General features: G+C 38.3%; 1 protein-coding gene across 2 annotated transcripts in view; it reads left to right on the plus strand.

Annotated features, from left to right (window-relative positions):
- Positions 1-26,356, plus strand: part of LOC128688315 (serine/arginine repetitive matrix protein 1) — a gene marked incomplete at its 5' end in the record, with an annotated part of 58,274 nt that extends 31,918 nt beyond the window's left edge. Inside the window, 3 exon segments of one of the 2 annotated variants that reach the window (XM_053776084.2) lie at positions 5,173-5,311; positions 5,426-5,623; positions 23,362-26,356. In XM_053776084.2, coding sequence (XP_053632059.1) covers positions 5,173-5,311; positions 5,426-5,623; positions 23,362-24,820 — 1,796 coding nt within the window. In that variant the 3' untranslated portion in view covers positions 24,821-26,356. 2 annotated transcript variants of the gene reach the window in all.
- Positions 26,357-27,132: the final 776 nt, after the last annotated feature.

A 27,132-nucleotide genomic window follows, 5' to 3' on the forward strand; every position in this document is an offset into this window, starting at 1 on the left:
TTCTCCCTCTTCCACTTTCTTTTTTCCTTTTTCTCCTTTGGGTTGTCTTTCTTCTGCCCTGTGTATTTGTTCCTTCTTTATTTACTTGTTTGTTCCCCCCTCCCCCCCCCCTTGATGTTGTTGCTCTTATCTTCTGTGGGCACCTGCTCCCTTGCAGTGCTCCTCTTTCTTAGTATTTGACTGGCCCCTCCTACTCTTACTACCTCCCCACTACTACTTCCTTCCACCTCCACTACTACTACTACCACCACCTCCTGCCTATATGTACCCATCCTGCTCTCCTTCTCGTTAGTGTCACTTTGTAAATGGTCCAAGTATTACCGAAACGTCGTCGTAAGCTCCTCTCTTCTATGTACGGGTTATTTGTGTGTAGTATGTCAACATTCATGGCTCAAGACTCTTCCAGCATGCTACCACCAGATATCAGAAATACTGCTGGAAGGAGGAAGATAGAAGTTTTTGTGAAACTTGACAGCTACTTTAGGTGTCAGATTGGCCAGATTGTGATGGTTATGTTAGTCTGTAGGATGCTAGCATAAACAGCCTGGTTCTGGTTGACCAGGCAGTCAACAGGAAAGCCTGACCTGAGGCTGGGCTGCAGGGTAGAAGAGCCCTCAAAATGGTCACAGGTAAATCATGGGTAAATACAGGTAGGGAGTTTAGCTGTTGTGCTGTTAGTGCCTGTTTTGTGCAGTGCTTCAGGACTTAGTCTTGTTTAAGGAAAGGAATATTCATTTTGTTGGTAGGGAGATCTAGTATTGGAATTTTAAGGGTAAGATTGATAGCTTCTTATAGTGGTTCATCAAAATCACTTTTCAGAAAATGCAGTATTGGCTGGTCTTGAGCATGTTGATTTCCAGGAGCAATAAGTATATTGGTGCAGGGGTTAGTAAGGTTTACCTTGAGGTCCCTATAGCCTGCTCTTTGCTTCCTGTAGGTTACCTATAACATCAGTGGTATATAATACTGACAGGTTCAAGTAATTGACTTTATTAATACTTTTACCTGTAATATATTTTGGGGGTCACATCCCCATGGCTCAGTACTGGATCAGGTGTCATGCTTGATAGCCTGATTAGTGGTGCTAGCCATATGCTGTCCATTTTAGGCATCACAGCCCCTCTTATGAGGGGTACTTGCTGAGTTTCCTCTTGAGGATAGCTAAGGGTCTGTTGGCAATTTCCCTTTTGTATAGAGAGTTTCAAGTGATGTCACAGGGTGAGCTGCCAGAATGCTGGCAGTCAAGCATGTGCTAGTGGTGATGTGTTTACTTTTTGTGAGTCCCAACAAAGCATTTTATATTTGAAGTATAATACTGTATTGTGGCAAAAGGAAAGATGGTTTGGGGTAATTCCAGGAGGAGCTGGAGGGATGTGGGAAAGGTTTTAAGTGCTAGGGACTTCAACATCCAGCAAGCTTGTTTGAGCATGTTAGATCGGAGTGGAGATGAGTAGTTTCATAACTTACTTTTCCAAAGTGAGCAAGGTAACGTTTATGATGGGATTAAGTGAGACTTGAGTCATGGAGGTGGGAGGTATAGTGCCTGTACTCTGAAGAAATACAGTTTAGAAGGTCATCTGAACTGTGATGTCAGCATACTTCTGGCAAGACAGTGATTGGATGAATGGCAGTGAATGTCTTTCCTCTTTTTTGCACCACTTGACCACATTGTGAGACTGCCACTGTGTAAAAAAAAATACCTGTAATAATAATAATAATTATGATAAAAGTTCATTAGTATTTAAGGTAGGGTAAAATTCTTTCTTGTTCTTTTTTTTCTTATTTTATACTGATAAGACTGTGCCTGATTTCATAAGTCACTAATGGAATATTAGCCTTCTGTATTGTTTCTGGATGGAACACCATGCCACTTTTCTCTGGAAGGAATCAGTGGTATACTGCTTCAAACTCCATCTTTCCCTAGGCCTCATGGAGTGAGTTTATCTAGAAACACAAGTTCTTACTCAGGATTTAGGTACATAACATATTTCTAGATCAATAAGGAATGAAATTACAATATAAGGGGTCAAAATCTTCATTTTTTATATTTGATATTGGAAGTAGACTTATCAGTGGACAGGTCTATGAAAGATGAGTTGAACCATTAGTTGATGGGAGGAAGAAGGTGGGTGGTGCATTGAGGCATCTGTGGAAACAACTTTATCCATGGAGGCAAAAGAAGAATGTACCAGAGCATGGGTTTTAAATGTTGCAGTGAGGAGGCTGAAGGCAGTGGAGATGTCATGTCAGAGGGCAATGTATGGTGTGAATATTATGCAGAGAATTCATAGTTTGGAGATTAGGTGGTGTGGATTTATGAAGAGTGTTACCCAAAGAGCTGAGGAAGGGTTATTGAGATGGTTTGGACATTGAGAGGATGGAGAAAAATAAGATGACTTGGAGTATAAATCTGAAGTGGAGGAAAGGAGGGGTAGGTGTTATCCTAGGAAAGGTTGAAGGGAAGGGGTAAAGGAGGTTTTGTGTGCTTGGACATTTAACAGGCTTTTGCCAACATTCTAGATAGGAGTGAGTGAAGACTAGTGTTTCTTATGATTTGGCATGCTGCTGGAATGTGAACAAGGGAACATTTATGAAGGGATTCAGGGAAATTGGTTAGCCAGACTTGAGTCCTGGAAGTGGGAAGTAGTGCCTGCACTCTGGAGGAGCAGTGGGGATACTGGAGTTTGGTGGGGCATCTAAACTGTAATGTTGACATGCCTCTGGCAAGACTGTGTTAGAGTGAGTGATGGTGAAAGTGTTTCTTCTTTTTCGGGTCACCCTACATTGGTGGGAAACGGCCAGTCTGTTAAAAAAAAATAAAAAAAACATTTGCTTGCCATTTTTGGAGGTCATTTTCCCCATGTGCTATTCTATTTATTTAAGACATTTTTTGCATAGCAGGCTGTTTTCAGAATGTAACTACCCTGTTATTCAAAGGTCTACTGTGTATCAGTGCATTATACAGTATAAATAAAATCTTTAAAAAGTTATCATTTCCACTATAAACAATGGTTATGTTGGAATCTCATAAAATAGCTTCATTATCTAGTGTGGATACAAGTGTAAGATTTCAGTTATCCTATTAACAATGAAGTGATTTATTATTTCCTGTATTGATTGACCGGACGTGTCTGTAAATGGCTGAATGTCTTGACACTAATATGTAATGTTTTAGTGTATAGCTAATGTCACACTTTACATTTCATGTTATTTTCATCTCAATTCAAGCTGAACTGCCATAGATATTTATAGCCGAGCCTTATTCTAGCATTAACAGCATCTCATAGTTTGCCTGTTACTTTCTCCATAGACATGACATGCACATTGAAACTTTTCATTATGATGGGAAGTGGATCAAGTAGTTCCTGTCTGTTTTCTTCTGGTTTCTTCACATTCATGTGCTAGTTCTTTATTTTATTTTATTTTTTTAACACAGACCATCTTTTACCAAGGTAAAGTGGTCCAAAAAAAGGAGAAAACTCGTTCATTATTCATTCAGTCTGTCTTGCCAGAAGGGTGCTGACATTACAATTCAGTTGGTCGTCTGAACTGCAACATCCCCATGCCTCTTTCAAAGTGCTCACACTGCACTTCCCACCTCGAGGACTCTACTCTGACTAACTGGTTTCCTTAGATCCCTTCATAAATCTTAACTTGCTCACAGTATGTCACTTGCCTCCATTCACTCCAATTCAGTGTTCTCAAACAGTCCTATTAGATGGTCAAACTTCTACCATTTAAAAACTTTCTTTACTCTTGCCCTCCAACCTTTCCTGGGATGACCTCTATCTGTCCTTCTCTTCACCCTAAATTTATAAACCCTTCTAGTCATCCTATTTTGTTCTATTCTTTTTAAATGTCCAGATCATGGGAAAGTTTTAAGCCCATAGGGGTCACAGTGCCTGGGGGAATGTGAGGCAGTCAGGTTCAATTCAAGGAAGGGGAGGTCAGATTCAGTTCCTTGCATCAAGAGCCCCCTCACTGGCATCAAGGAACTTCCCTTGAGTGGACAATGGTTTTAAACTTATGTTTGAAAAAAAAAAATTATATATGAATGTCCAAAATTAGTTTTCATTTATTATACTACAAGGTGTTCCATAAGTCTGGAACCATAGGGGAAAGCAAAAAAAATAGCTGTAATGAAGGCTTTTATTCACAGAACATATTTATCGTGCACCACTGTTATTGATACACGTATGTAGACATATCTAGTCAACAAGTTTGTGATTTAGTTTAACCAAGGCACTTAATCATGCTCCCAAAGGCATGTAATGGAATCCACAAAAGTTTAACTTTAATCATCTTGTTAATAATTTGTGTATTTCTGTATCTAGTGCACATTAGTGTTACATTCAGACATCAGGCTATTTACAGCAAGTAATGACACTAGGGAGTAATGAGAATATGGAGTCATAAACTGTCTACAACTCATATATTTAAATTTAGGTCTACATAATGATAATTAAATTTGCATATATGTATACTAATGACATCAGCTTGGCATAACTTTTATAAATTTTACTTTATTGCTTCTAATGGCTTTTGAAAGACAATAGCATGTTTGCCTTCCAGCATGCAGGCCTTCATGGCTCAAGTCAGTGACTGTAAAACTCTCTATAAAAGAAGGATGTTAACAAGTCCTGGGCCCTTCATACTTATGAGTTATCTCTTAGTGTACTCATTGTACCCTTGCTTTGCATTGGGGGTTTTGTATTTTTGCACCATTTGCTGAATCTCTTGATCTCACAGAAAGTAATTTTGAAAGTAATTTCACTTTGTTGAGCTGCTCCATTCTGTCAAGGAGAGCACGTATATAGTGTGAGGTTTTTGACTTCTATGTAGATACCTATTGAAATGGGTATATTTGTGTAAGTATTTGTGTTTGGTCATTTGGGTTGATTAGGGTTGCAAACTGTAAATAGCTTGATTGATTATGCAGTTACCAGGAAAAGTCTGATCATGGTTGGGTTGCTGGAAGAGAAAAATTCAGGCATAAATGCCTGTAAACTGTTGTCCATGCATACCTATGATATGTCACAAGTATGTACTGAGTTTTTAGGCTTGGTTCTTTTTGTAGCAGTCTTTTCTTTGTTGTTTTTAATAGCTAAATATACGTATGTGTCTGGCAAGGACAGATGGTATAAACCTTGAGCAAAATTTCATTAACCTAAGATGGTGATCATGGAACTGCAGGAGAGAGAGGTCCCATGGAACAAGTGGTTGTGCGTGCACGACGAGAAGCTTCCACTCGTACAAAAGATACTTTCTGGACTAAGAAATTATTGGATGCTGAAGCCACTCAACCAAACAGGTAAAAAAAATTGTTTCAGTGTATGCAAATTTTTTTGTGCAAGATGCTCATTGTGTTAGGGGAAAAAATTATATATGAAATTAACCTTTTTTTGATTTGTTACTTGGGTAACAGGTGGGCACACACTGGATTCAAGGAATTATACAGAGATGAGCTAGGATATAGTGATATTGGGGAGGGGAGCGCTGATGAAAAGGAAAGAGAAAACCGGGCTTCATCTCGCCCTCGTGACCCACGGGATCCATCGAGCATTGTTCCTCGCAAAGCTGCCTCCCCCTCCCGCCCCAGATCCCCACAGGACCCACGGCGGAGGTAAGACAAGAGCTATGTTGAAGGTCTAGGGCTGGTTTAACAGCATAGAGAAAGAATCTTGTATTAAGTCACAATTTACTTGCAGGTATATTCTTTCTATGGATGGATGGCAGCCTAGTACCACAACATGTGGTACTAGGCTGCCTCGGTCACCCTTAGGTCTCTGAGCTGGTGAGTCTTGCTTCAGCTTTTGCTTGTTTTAGACGTTTTGTGCACTGTTTTGTGCATTTATGTATCTTAAAGGATAACTTAATAGCATTGACATGAACCATACCCCCGGCCGGGATTGAACCCGCGGTCATAGAGTCTCAAAACTCCAGCCCGTCGCGCTAGCCACTAGTCCAGCTAGCCACAATAAGATTCATCCAACTAGGTATATTTCTACACCATAGGAAAGTTAGCACAGGCACCTCTGTGACCACAAATGCAAGTTTTTTACAGACGAATCTCCAGCTAGCGTGGCCGTGACGAACTCTAGCTCAAGTCCCTTCACTGCCGTCAACATGACTTAAGAAATCGTAATGACACGATTGCAAATAAACCATACCCCCGGCCGGGATTGAACCCGCTAGCTGGCTAGCTGGTCTAGTGGCTAGCGCGACGGGCTGGAGTTTTGAGACTCTATGACCGCGGGTTCAATCCCGGCCGGGGGTATGGTTTATTTGCAATCGTGTCATTACGATTTCTTAAGTCAGCATTGACATGATTAAGAAGCAAAATTACAGAAAATTAATGATTGTGACATGTTTTGAATGTCATCAAAGTGGTGAAATTATCACTAAAATTGTACATGAGATTAGTTTAAATGAAGATACTTGAGAATTCAGGAAAGGAAATGAAGCTTAGTTAAGGAAAAGATGTGATAAAGGAGGAGGCAGTTATGATCTGAAAGATATGAGGAAACTTAAATATTAAGATATGAAGCAATTCTCGATGATGATAATTGAAAATAGCATGAGACTTCCTTGGGCAATCCTCTAAGAAAAATCACAAACTTGTTACAAACCAGATCAACCAGGCTGTGATGGCCTCCAGCAGCAAAAGCCTGGTTGACCAGGCAAGCACCAGACAAGCCTGGCCCATGGCCAGGCTCAGAGAGCAGAGAAACTCTTGAAACTCTTAAAAAGTATATCAAAGGTAACCATGCAGCAGCACTACTAAAGAATTTTCTACTTATTAAGGTTGACAACACTGGTTTATTCAATTGAAAATCAGCAGGAAAAGAAGAATGCTTGATCTCCTCTAACATTATGGCTGCCTAATGTTGGAGCCATTTTTTTTTGTTTTGTTTGGCAAGTTGATATTTAATATACGATAGGAAGCTGCTAGAGTGACATCAGTGTGGGGGTTTATTACCTCTTGCACAATTAATCTAATCTCTAACAAAAAGATACATTTAGAGCTTATGTGAACGAGTCAGTGGTGTAATTCTTGTATGGTTATTCAAGAGTTTTATGGATGTGACCATGGGGAAAGTTTGGGTAAAAACAGATAAATGTGTAAACACACTGTGTGACAGGAATATATGGAATACAATAAGTAAAATATTAGGGGTGTGCCAAAGTATCATTGGGTATTAGGTATACTAGTGGTATCTGAAAAATTGGCTGATACCAACTGATACTTTTAAAATACTAATATTACATATGCTCTTAAAAACAGTAAAATTAACTCTACCTTTATAAGTTCTACTGTCTTCAAATTATGTCCTGGAATTTGTATTGATAAAGCCACTGGATGGCAAAACGTCTACAGTAAAGATACCCAGATGTTGCACATGTGTCTTAATTTCATCTTGTCTGTACTGTATACCATTCTTGTACATACCTTTTTTCCTCATTTTTATTTTAATTTATACATTTTTTATGTTCTAATAATTACAATTTATAATAGTTCTTTTGATTTCATAGTGTCAGAACAAAGATTAGCTATTATTAGGTACTGAAATAGTGCTCAAATAGTCACAATCACATTGACAGGTGAACATTTACACCTGCCTGGGTTATTTGCTATTGTCTAGAAATATATACAAAGTATTTATAGGTCCCAGCAATGTTTTAGATACCCTGGCATATACCTTGAAGCATGGTGTTATGAAAGGCATCCCTATTCAGATTCAGATTCATTTATTTCTTTGCAAGTAGTACATTGAGATTATATTTTTTTACAATGATGGGTTGCAGTGCAAAGAGAGCATCTATTATGCCTTGGCATTATGGGCTGACTTAATTCAATGGCTTACTGACTACTTATCACTAAAGAAATTATCATAGTTGTACAGTAGTTCTATTAATAATAAGTGAATCTAATTTACACAAACAAAAGGATATATTCATGTGTTCAAAAATACTTTTTATGAAACATGATTCAGGAGTAGTTTTCAGTAGTTTACAGTATTTTACAATGAGACTGCTACAATTTGGTGAAGGGTAATACTGGTTTTGGTAGGTATGTATACTTCTATGTGGTAATTTGTCAGTATATGAGCTTGGTTGTCTAGTCATGAAGTTTTAAGATTTAGGTAATTGGTAGATTTATTGGTAGCATTAGATATTGAGTATTGAGTATTTAGTCTAGGGTGATTAGGTGGCTTTTGAGAAGAGTCTTAAATTGATTTTCAGACTGAGTTACTTTGGTATTTTCTGGTAATGAATTCCAAATTTTGGGTCCCTTTATGTGCATAGAGTTTTTACACAGTGTAATATGGACACTGGGTACATCAAAAAGATATCTGTGTCTTGTGTTATGGTTGTGTGTCCTGTTAAGATTGGTGAGAAAAAGTTTGAGTGGAGGGTTTATGTTTGTGTGTTGTTCTGTGTATGTAGTAGCACATGAATAAGTATGGATGTTCTTAATGGTGAGCAGATTTAGACTTATGAATATTGGTGGAGTATGCTGTCGGGAGTGGGAATTTATTCTGACTGCTGCCTTTTGCTGGGTTATTAGTGGTCTTAGGTGATTTAATGTTGTTGATCCCCATGGATAAATTCCATATGTGAGATAAGGGTAGACGAGTGAATGATACAGTGCAAGGAGAGCCAATTGTGGAAGATAGTATCGTATCTTTGATAGTATGCCTACAGTCTTAGAGATTTTCTTGGTTATCTGTTGCATATGTGTTTGGAACTTGAGGCAGCTGTCAAGGTGAATTCCTAGGAATTTTCCCTCCATGAGTTTTGTGACAGGTGATTCATTAGCGTTATGTTAAGTGGAACATTTGCAGCTTTGTTTCCAAACTGAATAAAGTAGGTTTTGTCAGTATTCAGTGTAAGTTTATTAAGTCATCATCCAGGCAGATATTTTCTGTAATTCGGCATTGACTGTGTTGGTGAGCATGACTGGGTTTGGGCGAGAGAAGTCTTATGTAGTGTCATCTGCAAATAATATGGGTTTGAGAAGCTGTGACGCAGTCGGTAGGTCGTTGATGTAGATGAGAAAGAGGAGTAGTCCAAGGACGCTTCCCTGTGGGACTCAGACTGTGATTGGTTGTATGGAAGAGTTTGCACCATTTGTGTGCACATATTGGCTTCTGTTGCTAAGGTATGACTTTAGGTAGTTGAGGGAGTGGCCTCTTTTACCATAGTGTGTTAATTTAGTGTACAGCAGTTCGTGGTCGACTGTATCAAAAGCTTTACTTAAATCAATTAAGATTTCCAGCGGGACTCCTTTCTTTTCGAGAGCTGTTTATATTAGTTCTAGCATGTGTATGATAGCATCATTTGTGCTGTATTATTCCTGAATCCAAACTGACAGGGAGATTGGTATGTTATGTGAGACGAGGTAGGAATAGACCTGTCTATGAATTAATTTTTCAAAGGTTTTAGAGAGGAGTGGTAAGTTAGATATAGGTCTATAGTTATTCAAGTCTGCTTGGTCACCTGTACTGTTGATAGCCCAGTGACATTTGATAAATGCCCACTGCTCCAGCTAACCCTGCTGTCTGTCTATCTGTCTGTCTGCTTATCTGTCTTTCTGTCTGCCTTGAGTATATGTATATGAAACTCCTTGAAGAATGGGGCTATGACAATTGTTGACAGCCCAGTGACACTTGATAAATAGGTGCTTGGGGAACCCTGGCTTTATTTGTTTTCACTGATACACACAAACATGTTTGTCCGTCTGTCTATCTTTGCCTGGAATTTTTGGGTTATCCTAGATAATTACACTCACATGTGAGTATTTAGCTAACCCTCGCTGTATTTATCACTGTTACACACAAACATGTCTGTCTATCTGTCTGTCTCTGTCTATCTACCTATCTGTCTCTGATTGTCTTTGTCTGTCTCTGCTTATCTGTCTTTCTGTCTGCCTGGAGTATACATATATGGAACTCCTTGAAGAATGGTGTTATGACAACTGTTGACAGCCCAGTGACATTTGATAAATGGGCGCTCGGGGGAACCCTGGCTTTTTCACTGATACACACAAACATGTTTGTCTGTCTGTCTGTCTGTCTATCAATCAGTCTGTCTATCTTTGCCTGGAATTTTTGGGTAATCCTAGGTAATTTACACTATAATAACTGTACTTACGTGTATATGTGAGACAGATATAGATAGAAATATAGACAGAGAGACAGCCAAAGCAAGCCAGCCTGCCAGCCAAATACATAAGAACATAAGAAGGAACACTGCAACAGGCCTGCTGGCCTATGCAAGGCAGGTACATGTCACCCCCCCTTCCCCCCCAGGCTTAGACCAATGACCCACCTAGTCAGGTTACATCCATTGAAGGAAGGAGCATGACATCAGACCTAGTAGCACAAGCTAGTCAGGTCCAACTCACACCCACCCACTCTCACTCATGTATTTATCTAACCTATTTTTACTTTCTTCTTAAAATGGGAGTGTTATGTGACATGGCATCAGTGAATCCCTGGTGTTTGCCATGCTATTTGCTCTAGCTGGCTCTCAATTGAACTGGTGCTCTCACAAGGCACTAAGTGCTCCCAGATTTGTTTTAATACTGCACACACTGAGTGCACAGACCCATTCTTTCAGGTCTAGGCGACTCAGCCTATTGAGCCAAATTTGAAGGAATAAAAAATAAAACGTTGATCTACGTTTGGAGTGCTATGTGAGCAAACGTATATCTACGTTTGGACAGTTTAACCCCTTGGCTGTCGAAACCCCAAATCCTGAGGTGCTTCCTGGTGTCGAAAAATTGTTTGGAAAAAAAAAAAAAATATGAAATGATAGAGAATCTTTTCCCGATGGTAATGATACCAAAATAATGAAATTTGATGGAAAACTGACAGAATTACGCTCTTGTGAAGTTAGCGACCTCGGCGATATTTACAAATTGGCAATTTCGCCCACTTTGAGCCCTATTTTTGGCTAATTCCATTGTTCCAGTTGACCAAACTCATAGCTATTTCTTTAGAACTCCATTTTTTTCTATCGATTACAAGAAACTGCTCATTTACTGATTACAGCTACCCAATAACATGGTCAGAAATTTGAAATTTGGCCAATTTCACGAAAATTAAAAAAATATGACAATTTCAAAATAAGGTCCAGAATGAACAATGCAGACATTCCTGGCTCTAAAATAACATTTTCTTTGTTCATCAGTTGTCTCTCCAGGCCCCAGTTGTCTCTCCAGGCCCCTCTGATATTACTCTTGCTTTCTATTTTGAATTTTTATTCAAACAAAAAATAGAAGATTTACTGTTATGAATACTACTGCAGTATTGTAATAATTGTATAAATAATGTCAACCCATTCATGACTGCATATTAGAATGGCTAGTTGGACATTTATTGGACAATGACATCATTTGTTTACTTTTGAACATCGGCAAAAATCAAACATTTCCCCTATTTTGAGCTCCATTTCAAGGTTCTTTTCATAGTAAAACCAATCAAAAATCACCTCTATTTCTATAATAAGTTTTCCATTCTATCAAATGAGACCAAGAAAACGAGAATACAACCATAAATACTATACGAAACTAGACCACAAATTCGGCATATTAATTAAAAGAAACGGTCGGAGTTTTTTTTTCTCATTATGCACTGTGTGCTGCAGGATTTTTTTATAGGTGCACACAGACCCATACTCTCACATGTGAGCCTACCAGCTTTCTCCTGCTCGATTTGAAGCCACTAGAATTTATGAGTATATATAGGTCAAACACGGTGGCTTGTAAGATGTATATATACGACCAAAACAGTCAAAGGGTTAAGGATTAACTTTAGTATGTATTGAAATTTTTAATATTAACTATTTGAGTAATGTATATTTATGGTTTATTTTTAATTGCAGGTATTAGAATAAGGTATATAAAGGGAAAGGGGACAAAAGAGAATGTAAAAATTATAGAGGAATAAGTTTACTGAGTATACCAGGAAAAGTATACGGTAGGGTTATAATTGAAAGAATTAGAGGTAAGACAGAATGTAGGATTGCGGATGAGCAGGGAGGCTTCAGAGTGGGTAGGGAATGTGTAAATCAAGTGTTTACATTGAAGCATATATGTGAACAGTATTTAGATAAAGGTAGGGAAGTTTTTATTGCATTTATGGATTTAGAAAAGGCATATGATAGAGTGGATAGGGGAGCAATGTGGCAGATGTTGCAAGTATATGGAATAGGTGGTAAGTTACTAAATGCTGTAAAGAGCTTTTATGAGGATAGTGAGGCTCAGGTTAGGGTGTGTAGAAGAGAGGGAGAATACTTCCCGGTAAAAGTAGGTCTTAGACAGGGATGTGTAATGTCACCATGGTTGTTTAATATATTTATAGATGGGGTTGTAAAAGAAGTAAATGCTAGGGTGTACGGGAGAGGGGTGGGATTAAATTATGAGGAATCAAATTCAAAATGGGAATTGACACAGTTACTTTTTGCTGATGATACTGTGCTTATGGGAGATTCTAAAGAAAAATTACAAAGGCTAGTGGATGAGTTTGAGAATGTGTGTAAAGGTAGAAAGTTGAAAGCGAACATAGAAAAGAGTAAGGTGATGAGGGTATCAAATGATTTAGATAAAGAAAAATTGGATATCAAATTGGGGAGGAGGAGTATGGAAGAAGTGAATGTTTTCAGATACTTGGGAGTTGACGTGTCGGCGGATGGATTTATGAAGGATGAGGTTAATCATAGAATTGATGAGGGAAAAAAGGTGAGTGGTGCGTTGAGGTATATGTGGAGTCAAAAAACGTTATCTATGGAGGCAAAGAAGGGAATGTATGAAAGTATAGTAGTACCAACACTCTTATATGGATGTGAAGCTTGGGTGGTAAATGCAGCAGCGAGGAGACGGTTGGAGGCAGTGGAGATGTCCTGTCTAAGGGCAATGTGTGGTGTAAATATTATGCAGAAAATTCAGAGTGTGGAAATTAGGAGAAGGTGTGGAGTTAATAAAAGCATTAGTCAGAGGGCAGGAGAGGGGTTGTTGAGGTAGTTTGGTCATTTAGAGAGAATGGATCAAAGTAGAATGACATGGAAAGCATATAAATCTATAGGGGAAGGAAGGAGGGGTAGGGGTCGTCCTCGAAAGGGTTGGAAAGAGGGGGTAAAGGAGGTTTTGTGGGCGAGGGGCTTGGATTTCCAGCAAGCGTGCATGAGCGTGTTAGATAGGAGTGAATGGAGACGAATGATACTTGGGACCTGACGATCTGTTGGAGTGTGAGCAGGGTAATATTTAGTGAAGGGATTCAGGGAAACCGGTTATTTTCATATAGTCAGACTTGAGTCCTGGAAATGGGAAGTACAATGCCTGCACTTTAAAGGAGGGGTTTGGGATATTGGCAGTTTGGAGGGATATGTTGTGTATCTTTATACGTATATGCTTCTAAACTGTTGTATTCTGAGCACCTCTGCAAAAGCAGTGATAATGTGTGAGTGTGGTGAAAGTGTTGAATGATGATGAATGTATTTTCTTTTTGGGGATTTTCTTTCTTTTTTGGGTCACCCTGCCTCGGTGGGAGACGGCCGACTTGTTGGAAAAAAAAAAAAAAAGTTTTTTCTGTTTTTCAATGTTTTATCAAAGTTTAAAACCTTAAACTATACCAGGTATAATTTAGCTTAATAATGGAGAGATTGTTGTTTAAGTTCTACATGTTTTTTTCAAAATGTTGTTTTAAAACTTTAAATCAACAGTATTATGAGAGTGTTGGATTATTATTATTATTACAATCATAACTAAGCACTAAACCCATAAGGGTCATGCATCACTGAGAGTGTTGAATGTTTTAATTTATTTATTTATTTATTTATTTAGTAATTTAAGCATACATACAGAGGTACAAAAAATACAGGTAAGAGCAGCATGCCAAAGCCACTTATATGCATAGCATTACGGGCTGGCTTAAAATTAACTTAAGATTAACTAAGCAATGATGAAATCAGTGATAAAACATTATTGTAAACAGATAACTATAAAGCACAAATGAGTATTACAAAGACAGGTCATATGGTTGCATGCATTGCTGTACATTCAGTCGAATGGAGTATTCTGTTAGGTAGTGTATTTAAAAAAATAACAAAGTTAGATTGGGTCCTAGGTTTAACATTTGTGTGATATAATTGTGAGTAACATATAGGATATACAATTTATAAGGTTCAGTTATTCAGTATTTACTTGGTTTTGAGTGAGTAAGTGATCTTTGAGAAGAGACTTGAATTTATAAACAGGTAGTGTTTCTTTTATATTTACAGGTAATGAATTCCAGATTTTAGGGCCTTTTATGTGCATTGAGTTTTTGCATAGCGTGAGATGGACACGAGGAACATCAAAGAGTGATCTGTGCCTTGTGTTATGGTCATGTGTTCTGTTGAGGTTGGCAAGGAGATGTTTGAGGGGAGGGTTAATATCAGAGTTAAGTGTTCTATGTATGTAATAGGTGCAGTAATAAGTATGGATGTTTTGTATGGTGAGTAGGTTGAGTGTTTTGAATATTGGTGGAGTGTGCTGCCTGTAGTGAGAATTTGTTATCATTCTAACTGCAGCCTTTTGTTGGGTAATTAGTGGTCTGAGATGGTTAATTGTTGTTGAGCCCCATGCACAAATTCCATAGGTGAGATAGGGGTAAATAAGAGAGTGATAAAGGGCCAGGAGGGCTGACTGTGGAACATAGTACCGTATCTTCAATAGTATGCCTACAGTCTTGGAAATTTTCTTAGAAATTTGTTGTATATGTGTATGAAATTTGAGTCTATTATTAAGGTGGATTCCTAAGAATTTTCCCTCTGTTAGTTTTGTGATAGGTGATCTGTTTATCGTTATGTTAAGAGGTACATCTGTAGCTCTGTTACCAAACTGAATGAAGTAGGTTTTGTCAATGTTTAGTGTAAGTTTGTTAGTCCTCATCCAGGTAGATATTTTCTGTAATTCGGTGTTTACAGTATTGGCTAGCGTGACTGTGCTCGGGTGAGAAAAGATGTATGTAGTGTCATCTGCAAAAAGTGTGGGTTTGAGTAATTGCGAAGCATTTGGTAGGTCATTTATGTATAGGAGAAAGAGAAGAGGGCCAAGGACACTTCCCTGTGGGACACCAACTGTAATTGGTTGTGCGGAAGAGCTTGCCCCATTTGCATACACATATTGGCTTCTGTTGCTGAGGTATGACTTGAGGTAGTTGAGGGAATGCCCTCTAATACCATAGTGTGACAATTTTACGTGGAGCAAGTCATGGTCAACTGTATCAAAAGCTTTACGTAAGTCAATGAAGATCCACAAAAGCTCTGTTTGAAAGGTGCTTTGTAATGACCTCAGAAACTCAACTGACTCTAAGAGAGTTTTGGAGAGATCACTTTAATATCCTCAATTGTGTAAACCTTATAGGTAAGGCTTGGGAGGAAGTGACTAAGAGGACCTTGAACTCTGCTTGGAAGAAACTGTGGCCAGAATGTGTAGACAAAAGGGATTTTGAAGGGTTTGAGGCTAACCCTGAGAGGATTATGCCAGTTGAGGAATCCATTGTGGCATTGGGAAAGTCCTTGGGGTTGGAGGTTAGTGGGGAGGATGTGGAAGAGTTGGTGGAGGAGGACAATGAAGAACTAACCACTGATGAGCTGATAGATCAACTTCAAGAGCAAGAGGCCAGACCTGGGGAAACTGGTTCAGAGGAGGGGAGAGAGAAATTGAAGAAGTTGCCTACTACAAAGATAAAGGAAATCTGTGCAAAGTGGCTTGAAGTGCAAACCTTCATGGATGAAAATCACCCTCACACAGCTATTGCAAGCCGTGTTGGCAACCTGTACACTGACAATGTTGTGAAACACTTTAGGGAAGTCATAAAGGAACGAGAGGTACAGGCCACTATGGACAGATATCTTGTGCGAAAGAAGTCCAGTGACTCTGAAGCTGGCCCTAGTGGCATTAAAAGAAGAAGGGAAGTAACCCCAGAAAAGGAGTTGCTACCTCAAGTCCTAATGGAAGGGGATTCCCCTTCTAAACAGTAAGAAGATAATGCTCTCCCCTCCTCCCATCCCATCAATCATCACCAGATCTTCAATAAAAGTAAGTGTCATGTAAGTGTGCATGCCTTTTTCAGTTTGTGTGTATTAAAATTAACATTTCATGTGGTAAAAAAATTTTTTTTCATACTTTTGGGTGTCTTGCACGGATTAATTTTATTTCCATTATTTCTTATGGGGAAAATTCATTCACATAACGATTATTTCGCATAACAATTACCCCTCTTGCACGGATTAAAATCGTTAACCGGGGGTCCACTGTATATGTTCTAGCATATGTATAATTTAATGTTAAATAACTAAAAATTATTCAGACTTACTATTGTAACTGATTTCTGATCGTCTTCATCAGATTACTAAATATGTACAGTAATCCTCATGGAGGTACCTGTACTATAATTAATAATGACATTGGCATATCTGGTATATTAAGTAATTTAATATTTAATCTCCCTGGGTTATTTAAACCCATTTAGCAGTGAGCATTCAGTTAAAATATTAAAAAGTATAGGTATTGGTATCAGCCAAAAACAAGAGTATCAGGATTGTTATCAGCAACAATATGATGATATGATGTATGGAACTGATGGAGTTGTGACAGGGAATGAGAGAGATGCATATAAAAGAAAATTGTAATAAAGTTGGTAGAATTACCAACAATATGTAAAGTAAAAGGACACAAGTGCAACTAATGTGACATTTTATTGTGGCAACGTTTCGCTCACCAGGAGCTTTATCAAGCCATTACAAAAAATACATGGACACAGAGGGTATATATAGGCTCAGAATGAGGTGCAATACTAGTGGTAGTAGTAGTAGTGACGAAAGTTGCAGTAGTAGTAGTATTAATACAATATGGTAGAGCAATTAATTCGTACATGAGTAAAAGGATATAAACGCTATTACTTGGGTAACATAAAAATAGGTTGGACAAATATAGACTGGATAGAGGCAGCCTGTTTCAGTGTTCACTCTCTGTAATGTGCTTTGTGTAGTATAACAGGAGAGACTATGTGATGACAGGGTTTGTTTTCAGGAGGATTCTTGCTAAGACTTCAGAGATGGTGAAGCTGCCATTGTTTTGTTTAATTGTATTCGAAACAGCGATCAGTGCTGATTCGAGGCACTTGCGTCTGCGGAAATTAGTTTCTTTGATCACTAATTGGGTGTCTCTGAATTTCATGAGATGATTGGTGGAATTTCGGTGTTGTACACAGGCGTTGTTCAAGTTATCGTTCCTACATACGTAAATGTGTTCATTGAGGCGGGTGTCGAGGTTTCTTACTGTTTCACCTACGTAAATCTTGTCACAGCCTCCACAGGGTATAGTGTAAACTCCTGCATTGATTGGTTTGTGGTGCTTTGATTTTGTCCTGGTTAGATCGCTTCTAGCACTTCAATAAAGGATCTAACCAAGACAAAATCAAAGCACCACGAACCAGTCAACGCAGGAGATTACACTATACCCTGTGGAGGCTGTGACAAAGCTCCTGGAGAGCGAAACGTTGCCACAATAAAATGTCACATTAGTTGCACTTGTGTCCTTTTACTTTACATAAAAGAAAATTGCTGAAGATGAATGTATATTTAAGTAATGGTAATAGAGTTGGGAATGTTGTATGCAATCAGTATGAATGGAGAAGTGTTGGAAGCTGTTGACCAGTTTAAATACCTTGGGTATTTGAACAGTATAGCTGAAAGACTGGTTCTCAATACATAAATTTGTGTAATCCAAATCATATGATGATCTTATCCAGATCAGGATAGTAGAAAGATGAAAAAGAGTCAGTGAAAATGCTACATACATGGAGTATTCACCAAACATACTGATTACACCACTGAACAGTGGAAGTAAATATACAATTAAAATCATCACCTTTCAATAAACCGGCTGTATCTCACCGAGGCAGGGTGGCCCAAAAGGAAAAACGTAAGTTTCTCCTTTTAAATTTAGTAATATATGCAGGAGGAGGAGTTACTAGCCCTACAACTAAAATAAAATTATTATATCACCACTCTAGAATTCAATCCAAAAATAAGAGCAGATATAAGAAATGCTTTCAGAAGTTAGAAAAAACTTTTAGTATGATTCAGTATGTGGTGTAAATATTATGCAGAGAATTCGGAGTGTGGAAATTAGACAGAGGGCTGAAGAGGGGCTGTTGAGGTGGTTTGGTCATTTATTGAGAATGAATCCAAGTAGAATGACTTGGAGAGCATATAAATCAGTAGGGGAAGGAAGGAGGGGTAGGGGTCGTCCTCAAAAAGGTTGGAGGGAGGGGGTAAAGGAGGTTTTGTGGACTTGCTTGAACTTCCAGCAAGCGTGTTAGATAGGAGTAAATGGAGACGAATGGTTTTTGGGACTTGACGAGCTGTTGGAGTGTGAGCAGGGTAATATTTAGTGAAGGGATTCAGGGAAACCGGTTATTATAGATGTAGCCAGACTTGAGTCCTGGAAATGAGAAGTACAGTGCCTGCACTTTAAAGGAGGGTTTTGGGATATTGACAGTTTGGAGGGACTTCTAAACTGTTGTATCTGAGCGCCTCTGCAAAGACAGTGATTATGTATGAGTGAGGTGAAAATGTTGAATGATAATGACAGTATTTTTTTTGGGGGGGGGGATTTTTTTTCTTTTTGGGTCACCCTGCCTCAGTGGGAGATAGCTGACTTGTTAAAAAAAAAAAAAGTTAATTTTTTCTTATCCTCAGGGTGTATATATTAGTTTCAGCTGTATCATCAAACAAACTAAACAGGGATATCTGTTTAATGTCATCCATATGCTAGCCATACCTAGCAGCCTCCCTTGGCTTTTCAGTATTGAGCACATAAGTAAACATGAAACAATATCTAGGGTATGCTACCAATCAGAAAGTCCTTACAAGGAAGCTAATGACCATATGTAGTAGATTTAAAGGATGTAAAATTTTTGTTTAATTCTTTTGATCAAGAAAGATTGTGGAGCAGTGCTGAATGGTCCCCACAGGTTTATTATTTTTTTTTTTTTTTTTTTTTTTTTGGTTTGTGTGTGTGTTTATAAGTTTAATAATTCAAGAATGACAGTACATGTTAGGTGTCGTGGTGGATAATTGAAGATTGAAGTGCAGTATGATGTAAAAAGCTGTTTTCAAGAATTTCACAGTACTAGTACCTTGGCTTAACCCTAGTCAACTATAAGGTGCATTAGTCAGGGTGGAAGATAGATGGGAATAGTAGGAAAAAGGGGGCACAGGAGGCTTGGAGTTTTAGGGGCTTGAGCATCCAGCAGCCTTGTATGAGCATATTAGTAAATGGAGACAAGTGTTTTCTTAATGGATGTGCTGTTGGAGTGAGAGCATGGTAACCAGATTTTGAGTCTGGTTAACCCCAGACAGGTTAGCTTCACTTGAGTCCTGGAAGCTGGAAAGGCAGTGCCTGCACTCTGAAGTAGTAGGGATGTTGGAGTGGTAATCTGATTATGATGTCAGCATATCTCTGGAAAGACAGCAGTTGAGGGAATGTTAGTGAATGTGTTTTCTTCTTTGTATCACCCTGCCTTGGTGGGAGATGGTCATTGTGTTTAAGAAATGTTGGGGTATTGCTGAAGATGTTATTTCACCATCAAAAAAAAAATTGTTTGCTGTGTACATTTGAATAAAACGAAAACTCTTTCCTTGACACGCTTTTCGTGATTAGTGTAGTATGTACAGTGGCACCTCGGTTGTCATTTGCCCTGGTTTTCATCGAATTCGGTTTTTGATGACTCTTTTTCATCAAAATATTGTCCCAATTTTCGTTCATCACCTTGGTTTTCATCCACCATACTGAATGTGTCCTCCTGCCCACGCCCACACAAAGCATCCCACACACACATTCCGAGTCAATCCAGCTTTGTTTTTCGTCGAGTGAACATTACTCTGCGCATTCATATGAAACATTTCATAGTAATCCATTATTTTTGGTGCTTGTTTATCGAGTTTAACTGCTAAATAAGTCACCATGGGGCCAAAGAAAGTTCTGAGTGCCAGTCCTTTGATAAAGAAGGTGAGAAACACGATAGAATTCAATGGTGGTACAGGGTGGTAGTGATGGTGGTAGAGGGTGGTATTGATTGTGGTAGAGGGATGGTAGCAATGGTGGTAGAGATAACCTCTCCTCCCTCTCCCCTCCTTGCTGTCTTCCATATGCCAACAAGAGTCTTCAGTGAAAGTAAAAGTGATTTAAATGTTCATTTATCCATTTCATTAGTGCTTTATATTTATTTCTCATTGTTTTCTGTATGTAAAACTATAGTTATTCTCTATAAAATTGTATTTTTTGTTAATATTTTTGGGTGTCTGGAATGGATTAATTGGATTTACATTACTTCTTATGGGAAATATTGCTTCAGTTTTCATCAAATTCAGTTTTCGTCAGACTCTGTGGACCGAATTAATGAAGAAAGCTGAGGTTCCATTGTATTATTATCAGTGGCAGCTCGTAGCGCCAATAATACCTATACTATCGTACCACATCAAACTTCTATTTTTAATAATTTTTTATCTTGTTTCAACAAAAGAATAAAAAATTTGCTTATAAATACATTGAAAACAACATACAGCAGATTTTTCCTGTAATTTTTTTTTTTTTTTTCAACAAGTCGGCCGTCTCCCACCGAGGCAGGGTGACCCAAAAAAGAAAGAAAATCCCCAAAAAAGAAAATACTTTCATCATCATTCAACACTTTCACCACACTCACACATTATCACTGCTTTTGCAGAGGTGCTCAGAATACAACAGTTTAGAAGCATATACGTATAAAGATACACAACATATCCCTCCAAACTGCCAATATCCCAAAGCCCTCCTTTAAAGTGCAGGCATTGTACTTCCCATTTCCAGGACTCAAGTCCGACTATATGAAAATAACCGGTTTCCCTGAATCCCTTCACTAAATATTACCCTGCTCACACTCCAACAGATCGTCAGGTCCCAAGTATCATTCGTCTTCATTCACTCCTATCTAACACGCTCATGCACGCTTGCTGGAAGTCCAAGCCCCTCGCCCACAAAACCTCCTTTACCCCCTCTTTCCAACCCTTTTGAGGATGACCCCTACCCCTCCTTCCTTCCCCTATAGATTTATATGCTTTCCATGTCATTCTACTTTGATCCATTCTCTCTAAATGACCAAACCACCTCAACAACCCCTCTTCTGCCCTCTGACTAATACTTTTATTAACTCCACACCTTCTCCTAATTTCCACACTCCGAATTTTCTGCATAATATTTACACCACACATTGCCCTTAGACAGGACATCTCCACTGCCTCCAACCGTCTCCTCGCTGCTGCATTTACCACCCAAGCTTCTCATCCATATAAGAGTGTTGGTACTACTATACTTTCATACATTCCCTTCTTTGCCTCCATAGATAACGTTTTTTGACTCCACATATACCTCAACGCACCACTCACCTTTTTTCCCTCATCAATTCTATATTTGTCAGTTGCAAATTATTTTAGTGTAAGGTTGATGAAGTCATACGTCTGGCAGTGAGCATCTGGGGGGACTGCAGCTCCTGTGGATGAGACGCCACTGATTATCAAAACTAAGTGCTAAACCACCAGGGTCAAACAGTGATTAGTGTAGTAATGAGTATATGGATGCTCATTGGTAGGTTTCCTGTACACACCCAATTTAGAGTTGTTCTCCTTGTAAGAGGATACTGGTGAAGGACTTTTATTCCAAGGAATCTGAGCTACCCTCCTCTTCCTCAGCTGAAACTCGATTGCCTCCCATACCCTAAGTGTTGTATGGCCTTAGCCCTTATGGGTTTAATACCTTTCTGCGAGTTATTTATTTTATTTTTTTTTTTATTATCACACCGGCCGATTCCCACCAAGGCAGGGTGGCCCGAAAAAGAAAAACTTTCACCATCATTCACTCCATCACTGTCTTGCCAGAAGGGTGCTTTACACTACAGTTTTTAAACTGCAACATTAACACCCCTCCTTCAGAGTGCAGGCACTGTACTTCCCATCTCCCGAACTCAAGTCCGAGTATAATGACAATATTCAAGAGGAATACTGAGGGCTTAGGACCCTATTGTGTGTGAATGTGCACATTACACCCTGCACAGCAGACAGTATATGTTAAAATAGGGAGTCTCAAGGCAAGAAGAAAGGTGAGTTAATTTTTATTTACTATAACAACCCTTGTCCTGCTTCTCTCATTAACATCAGTATATTGTACTCCAGTGGCTCTGTCGACCTACTTACGTGTACCATAGTAATCGATGAATACAGGGGTAACCCTGATTTATATGGATATGTAACCCTAGGGTTTGTATGTCGTGCAACATTAGGCAGATCTCTAATGTTGTAAACCATTGCCATTTGCTTTGCAAGATTAGCTACATTGATCAGACTTCTAGTATTCTAAGCCTACTGCCTTCATTTCAGGTTTGTTGGTAGGATTCCTTTAAGTGCTTCATCAGAACCATTTCACAGAACACTGTTTTGAAAATGAAAAAAATATTTCAGTGATAGGTTCAGTGACTGGCAATCCCCACCACCCATGGCAGCTACTTTTTCAAGTGCTACAAATGATTGTTCCAGCTCAGGGACCAAACTTGTATAGGCATAGAAAGTGGGACTCTGAACCAATCGCAGAAAGATTTTTTCATTCTTCAGAATATGTAGTAGTAATGAGATGTTTAATGCTGTTGGAGAGTCAAGAAGCTTGAAAGATTTGTAACTGTAATATGTACAGTAATGAAAATGTCAAGCATTAAGCAGAAAAACAATTAAGTTAGAAGAGCCTGACTGATGCAAGAATTATTTGCATAAGCATTAATGGAATGGGGAAATAAAAGCATTGTGCGTGTTCCCCAGGCTTTGGACCCCAGACATGAGAAATAATATACTATTTTCATGTGGCAGATTTAAGTTTTTTTAATGCCAGAATATTTTAATTTAATATAATTATAAGGCAGAGTTTATTTAAACTTGGTTTCTCATTTTTACTTCTTGAGAGGTCATCTCAATGTGCCAACATTTTATCATAGAATGGCTAATCATATTGCAGTGTTTCTAATGTACATTGTGTGTGTGGGGGGGGGGGGCTAGTGCTGGCACTTTGGAAGAGGGGTGGGGATGTTGCTGTTAAAGAATAATCCTAGTGTGATGTCAGTGCACTTCTGGAAAGAAGGCACATGGATGACTGATGGTGAATGTGCATTTTTGTGTCATCCTACCTTGGTGAGAGATGATAATTGAGTTTTATAATTTATTCAGGTGTGTTAAATTTAAAGATGTTTAATTTTTTATTGACTATAACACACAAATTTTTATCAATAGAACAAGGAGTGGATCAGCACACTCTCCTAGAAGGTCCCAAAGACGATCTCCTAGGCATTCTCCTCTTAGATCAGTTCCAAGAGTATCGCCACGCTCACCAAGACGATCTCCAAGGCGCTCTCCTAAACCAGTTAAGAGAGTTAAAAAGGTACATGGTTCGCGATCACCTACCCGTGGTCGTGTTCATAAAAGGACATATTCTAGCAGCTATTCAAGATCATCTTCCAGTAGTAGTGGCTCTTCATACTCCAGAAGCTACTCTTCATATTCTCGTTCATCATCAGGCTCATCTTCGTCATCATTTACAAGTTCTTCATCCAGTTCATCTGGATCCAGAAGAAAACGATCATATTCACCTGCACCCCGAAGACCTAAGTCTTATTCTGGATCCCCAAGAAGGGCAAGGGTAAGTAGAAGGCCGCCACCTCCATCAAATCCATCACAGGTACGTATGAAGCAAGTCACCCATCAGGAGACTACAAAGAAACTTGTTACCAAGACTGTAAGTAATGTTGTCATAAAGTCTCGAAATACTGCTTCAAAAATGCCAAAATTGAAAAACAAGGTAAAAGTTAAAGAAGGGGAGAGTGCAGTACGGAGGAAAGCACGTCCCCCTGTTCCCTTAGCAACAAGTAATTATTATAATGAAAATAATGAAGTTGTAAAAGAGCCACCAGTATATAGGGGCCCGGGCACTCCTCCACGTGTGGCCACTGAGGGCCGTCACTTACTAGATCCTCATCACTATAAAGTTGTACCACCTGACCATCCAGATTATCATCAACCTCCACCTCCACCAAGGGAATCACCAAGATCAGAAGGTGAAGACACAGATTCTGATTCATCATCAGAGGAGGATGATGGGCCTCGAAAAATGACACTTTCAGAAAGATTTGGAAAACTTGCCCAACTGAGTTCACAGCGACAAGAATATGAAGGAGTGCGAATGAAGATAGTGCGTGAAGGTGGGCAAGATAAGAAAGTTTATCTTGAGGCAGGACGGCTGCAATCTAGGTCACCTTCCCCAAGTGGTAGAAGTCGTGCAAACCACCCAGCTCATGAGAGGTGGTTGCAGGAACACCAAGCTGAATATAGAGAATATCAGGAACGTTATGGAGAGATAAGACAGTGGGATCCCCATCGTGATCTTCCTCGAGAATTACCACAAAATTGGGATGATGTTCATGTCAGATATCGTTACTATAAAGAATCGGGTTATTTTGGGGATAGATCTATTACTCTTGATGACTATCTTAAATGGGAGCAATGGTGGTACCGTTATCGAGATTGGTTGGAGAAGTATGGAAGTAGCCAAGACTTGGAGGATAGAGACTGGCAGTATCGGGCTTCTAGCTATGAATATGAAGGTCGTGGTGGAACTACTACTGGGCTAGGAGGCAGGTGGGCCCGGCGGGAAACTTCACGAGAAGCAGATGACAGAAAGAGAAGACGCTATTAAAGTCTATTTAGGTTTTCTTACCTACGTTATTATTTTGAGAAAACATTTTGTAATTTTCGTATTTGAATTATTCTTTATCGTTTACTAGTTTTTTAGGCTTTCTCTTATGTATACAGTACATATAATGCAAATACAAACATTTGCATGGAATAGGTAATTTAATATTTAAATGTTTAATTATACTGTGCAACAAAAACATTAACTTTTATGGTTTATATATATATATAGTTTTTTTTTTGTTAAGTGCTGCTTACATATGAAATGCTTTTATGGTAGTGTGGTATATATTTTTCACTGGTAGCAGAATATATTGTAAATTTTTTTGACTCCTGTTTATAGCATCTTGATTATGTAAATACAGTATCACAAAGGGAATTTCAAATATTTTAATTATTGTTGGCTGATGAAAAATGCATTATAATAATGTACACAAGAAAATGTTTTGAGTCTTCATAAGTACAGTTTTTTTTTTTTTTTTTTTTAAACAAAATATCAACTTCATGTATGTACTGTAACTTTTATTGACATGCTTTCATCTGTGGCATACTGCCCAAGACATTTCCTGAAATGGAACAGAGCTTTTATTTTAGCCTTTTGGCATATGCTGTAAACCACGGAATTCCAGCCATATGGTTTGCTTTCAACTGGAATTTGATATTATTTAGCTGTTTAGTTTGGCAGTATGTATCGGATAACTTTCATTACAATGCTTTAGTAGAATTAAGTGTTTACTAGAAGAGTTTGCATTGTAAAATGGCATGTAGAAAACTTTCTGGTATCCTTTAAGCCATTATATACAATGTATATTGATAAACTTGGATAGGCTCTACCATGTATGCATGTGTGTTTGGTCACACCATCAAGCCCATGTAACTGATTTTTTTTATAATGTGCATAACATTAAAGGACACGAATCTACCATTTATACTTAACCACTGAACCACTCCAAGACGAACTAAAACAGCGTATTTACCTTTGTCAGTTTTATGTACATAATTTACTTCAGTGCAAAAAGTTGTGGAAAGCAGGTCTAAAACTTATTTTCTTGAGCCTCAGATTTCTATTTGTAACTTGTTAATGATGTAGAAACACTGGGCAAAGCTTTTATTTTTAATATGATTAATAATTGCCTTCAAAATAAATTTAAAGATGTCTGATTGCTTAAATCAGAATCAAGGTACTCTACTACAGTAACTGCCTTGATTATGGTAGTTTTTCATCTACAGTAAGCTTCCTAAAGGCATTAAAACATGAGCCCAAGTCTGATTTCACATTAAGGTAAATAGAGATGTGAATACTTCTTTTAACCTCTTATAATTTTTTTTTTCCCCTTTTCTCAAATATGCTGCTAAATCAGATTTGCTAAGTGTGTCTGGGTGATTTGTGATGTACTGCTACATGGAGCTTTCCAAGCAGCCTTACTTTTTTGTATGTTCACATTACTTGTGTAGAGTTGTGTCCATTATGTACATACAGGGATTAAGACTTAACGAAACTAAACCGCTCCATGTCAGTAAAAAAAAAAAAAAAAAAAAAGTTTTGAACAAGTCATGTTAAATATAAAATCCTAGTGTGGTAGTAGGCATTAATAATGAAATTTTAATTGTTCTTATTAAAATTATTTATATAAATTTAAAATATTTATCTTCATCACTTTCATACTTGACTATCATCTGTTGCTTCATGTGTTGTTCTCTCCCATTTTGTCTAAACTTTTTAATACTAGAAGGTCCACCATTGTAGCCACCCATAACTCATCTTAAGAATATTTTCATTATCTCATCATGAAAAAATACATGTAGTTTTGATACCATTTGTCATAAGTTACTTTGAGATATAGTGCATATAATGAAAAGATGTTTCACAATTTAATGTACTCTAATTTAAAAAAAATATTAAAAATTAAAAAGTACCTGTTGCCCTTATTTTGTATCCACTGTTGTTAATTTTTAGGGGTTCTTCCTTGACTGGGACTAATCATCTAAAAACTTGTCAGTCAAGTCTATCAGACCCTAGCCATTGTTGGTCTAATTTTATATTTTCCCATTCGATAGGGCTATATTACTGTTAAGCATACTGGTTACTTCCCCTCAAGGGAGCTTCCTTGATGCTGGTGAGGGGCTCTTGATCTAGGGAATTGGATCTGTGCTCCAGTTCCCTGAATTAAGTCTGAATACCTTCCATCCCCCCCCCCCCACATGCGCTGTATAATCCTACGGGTTTAGCACTCCCCCCATGAATATATAATACTGTTACTTACCACTCTGATGTGTCTGATGACACCTGGCATCTGGTCTATTATTCAGGCTGAA

This window comes from Cherax quadricarinatus, chromosome 19 (genome assembly GCF_038502225.1).
Source record: "Cherax quadricarinatus isolate ZL_2023a chromosome 19, ASM3850222v1, whole genome shotgun sequence".
NCBI classification, from domain to species: Eukaryota; Metazoa; Arthropoda; class Malacostraca; order Decapoda; family Parastacidae; genus Cherax; species Cherax quadricarinatus.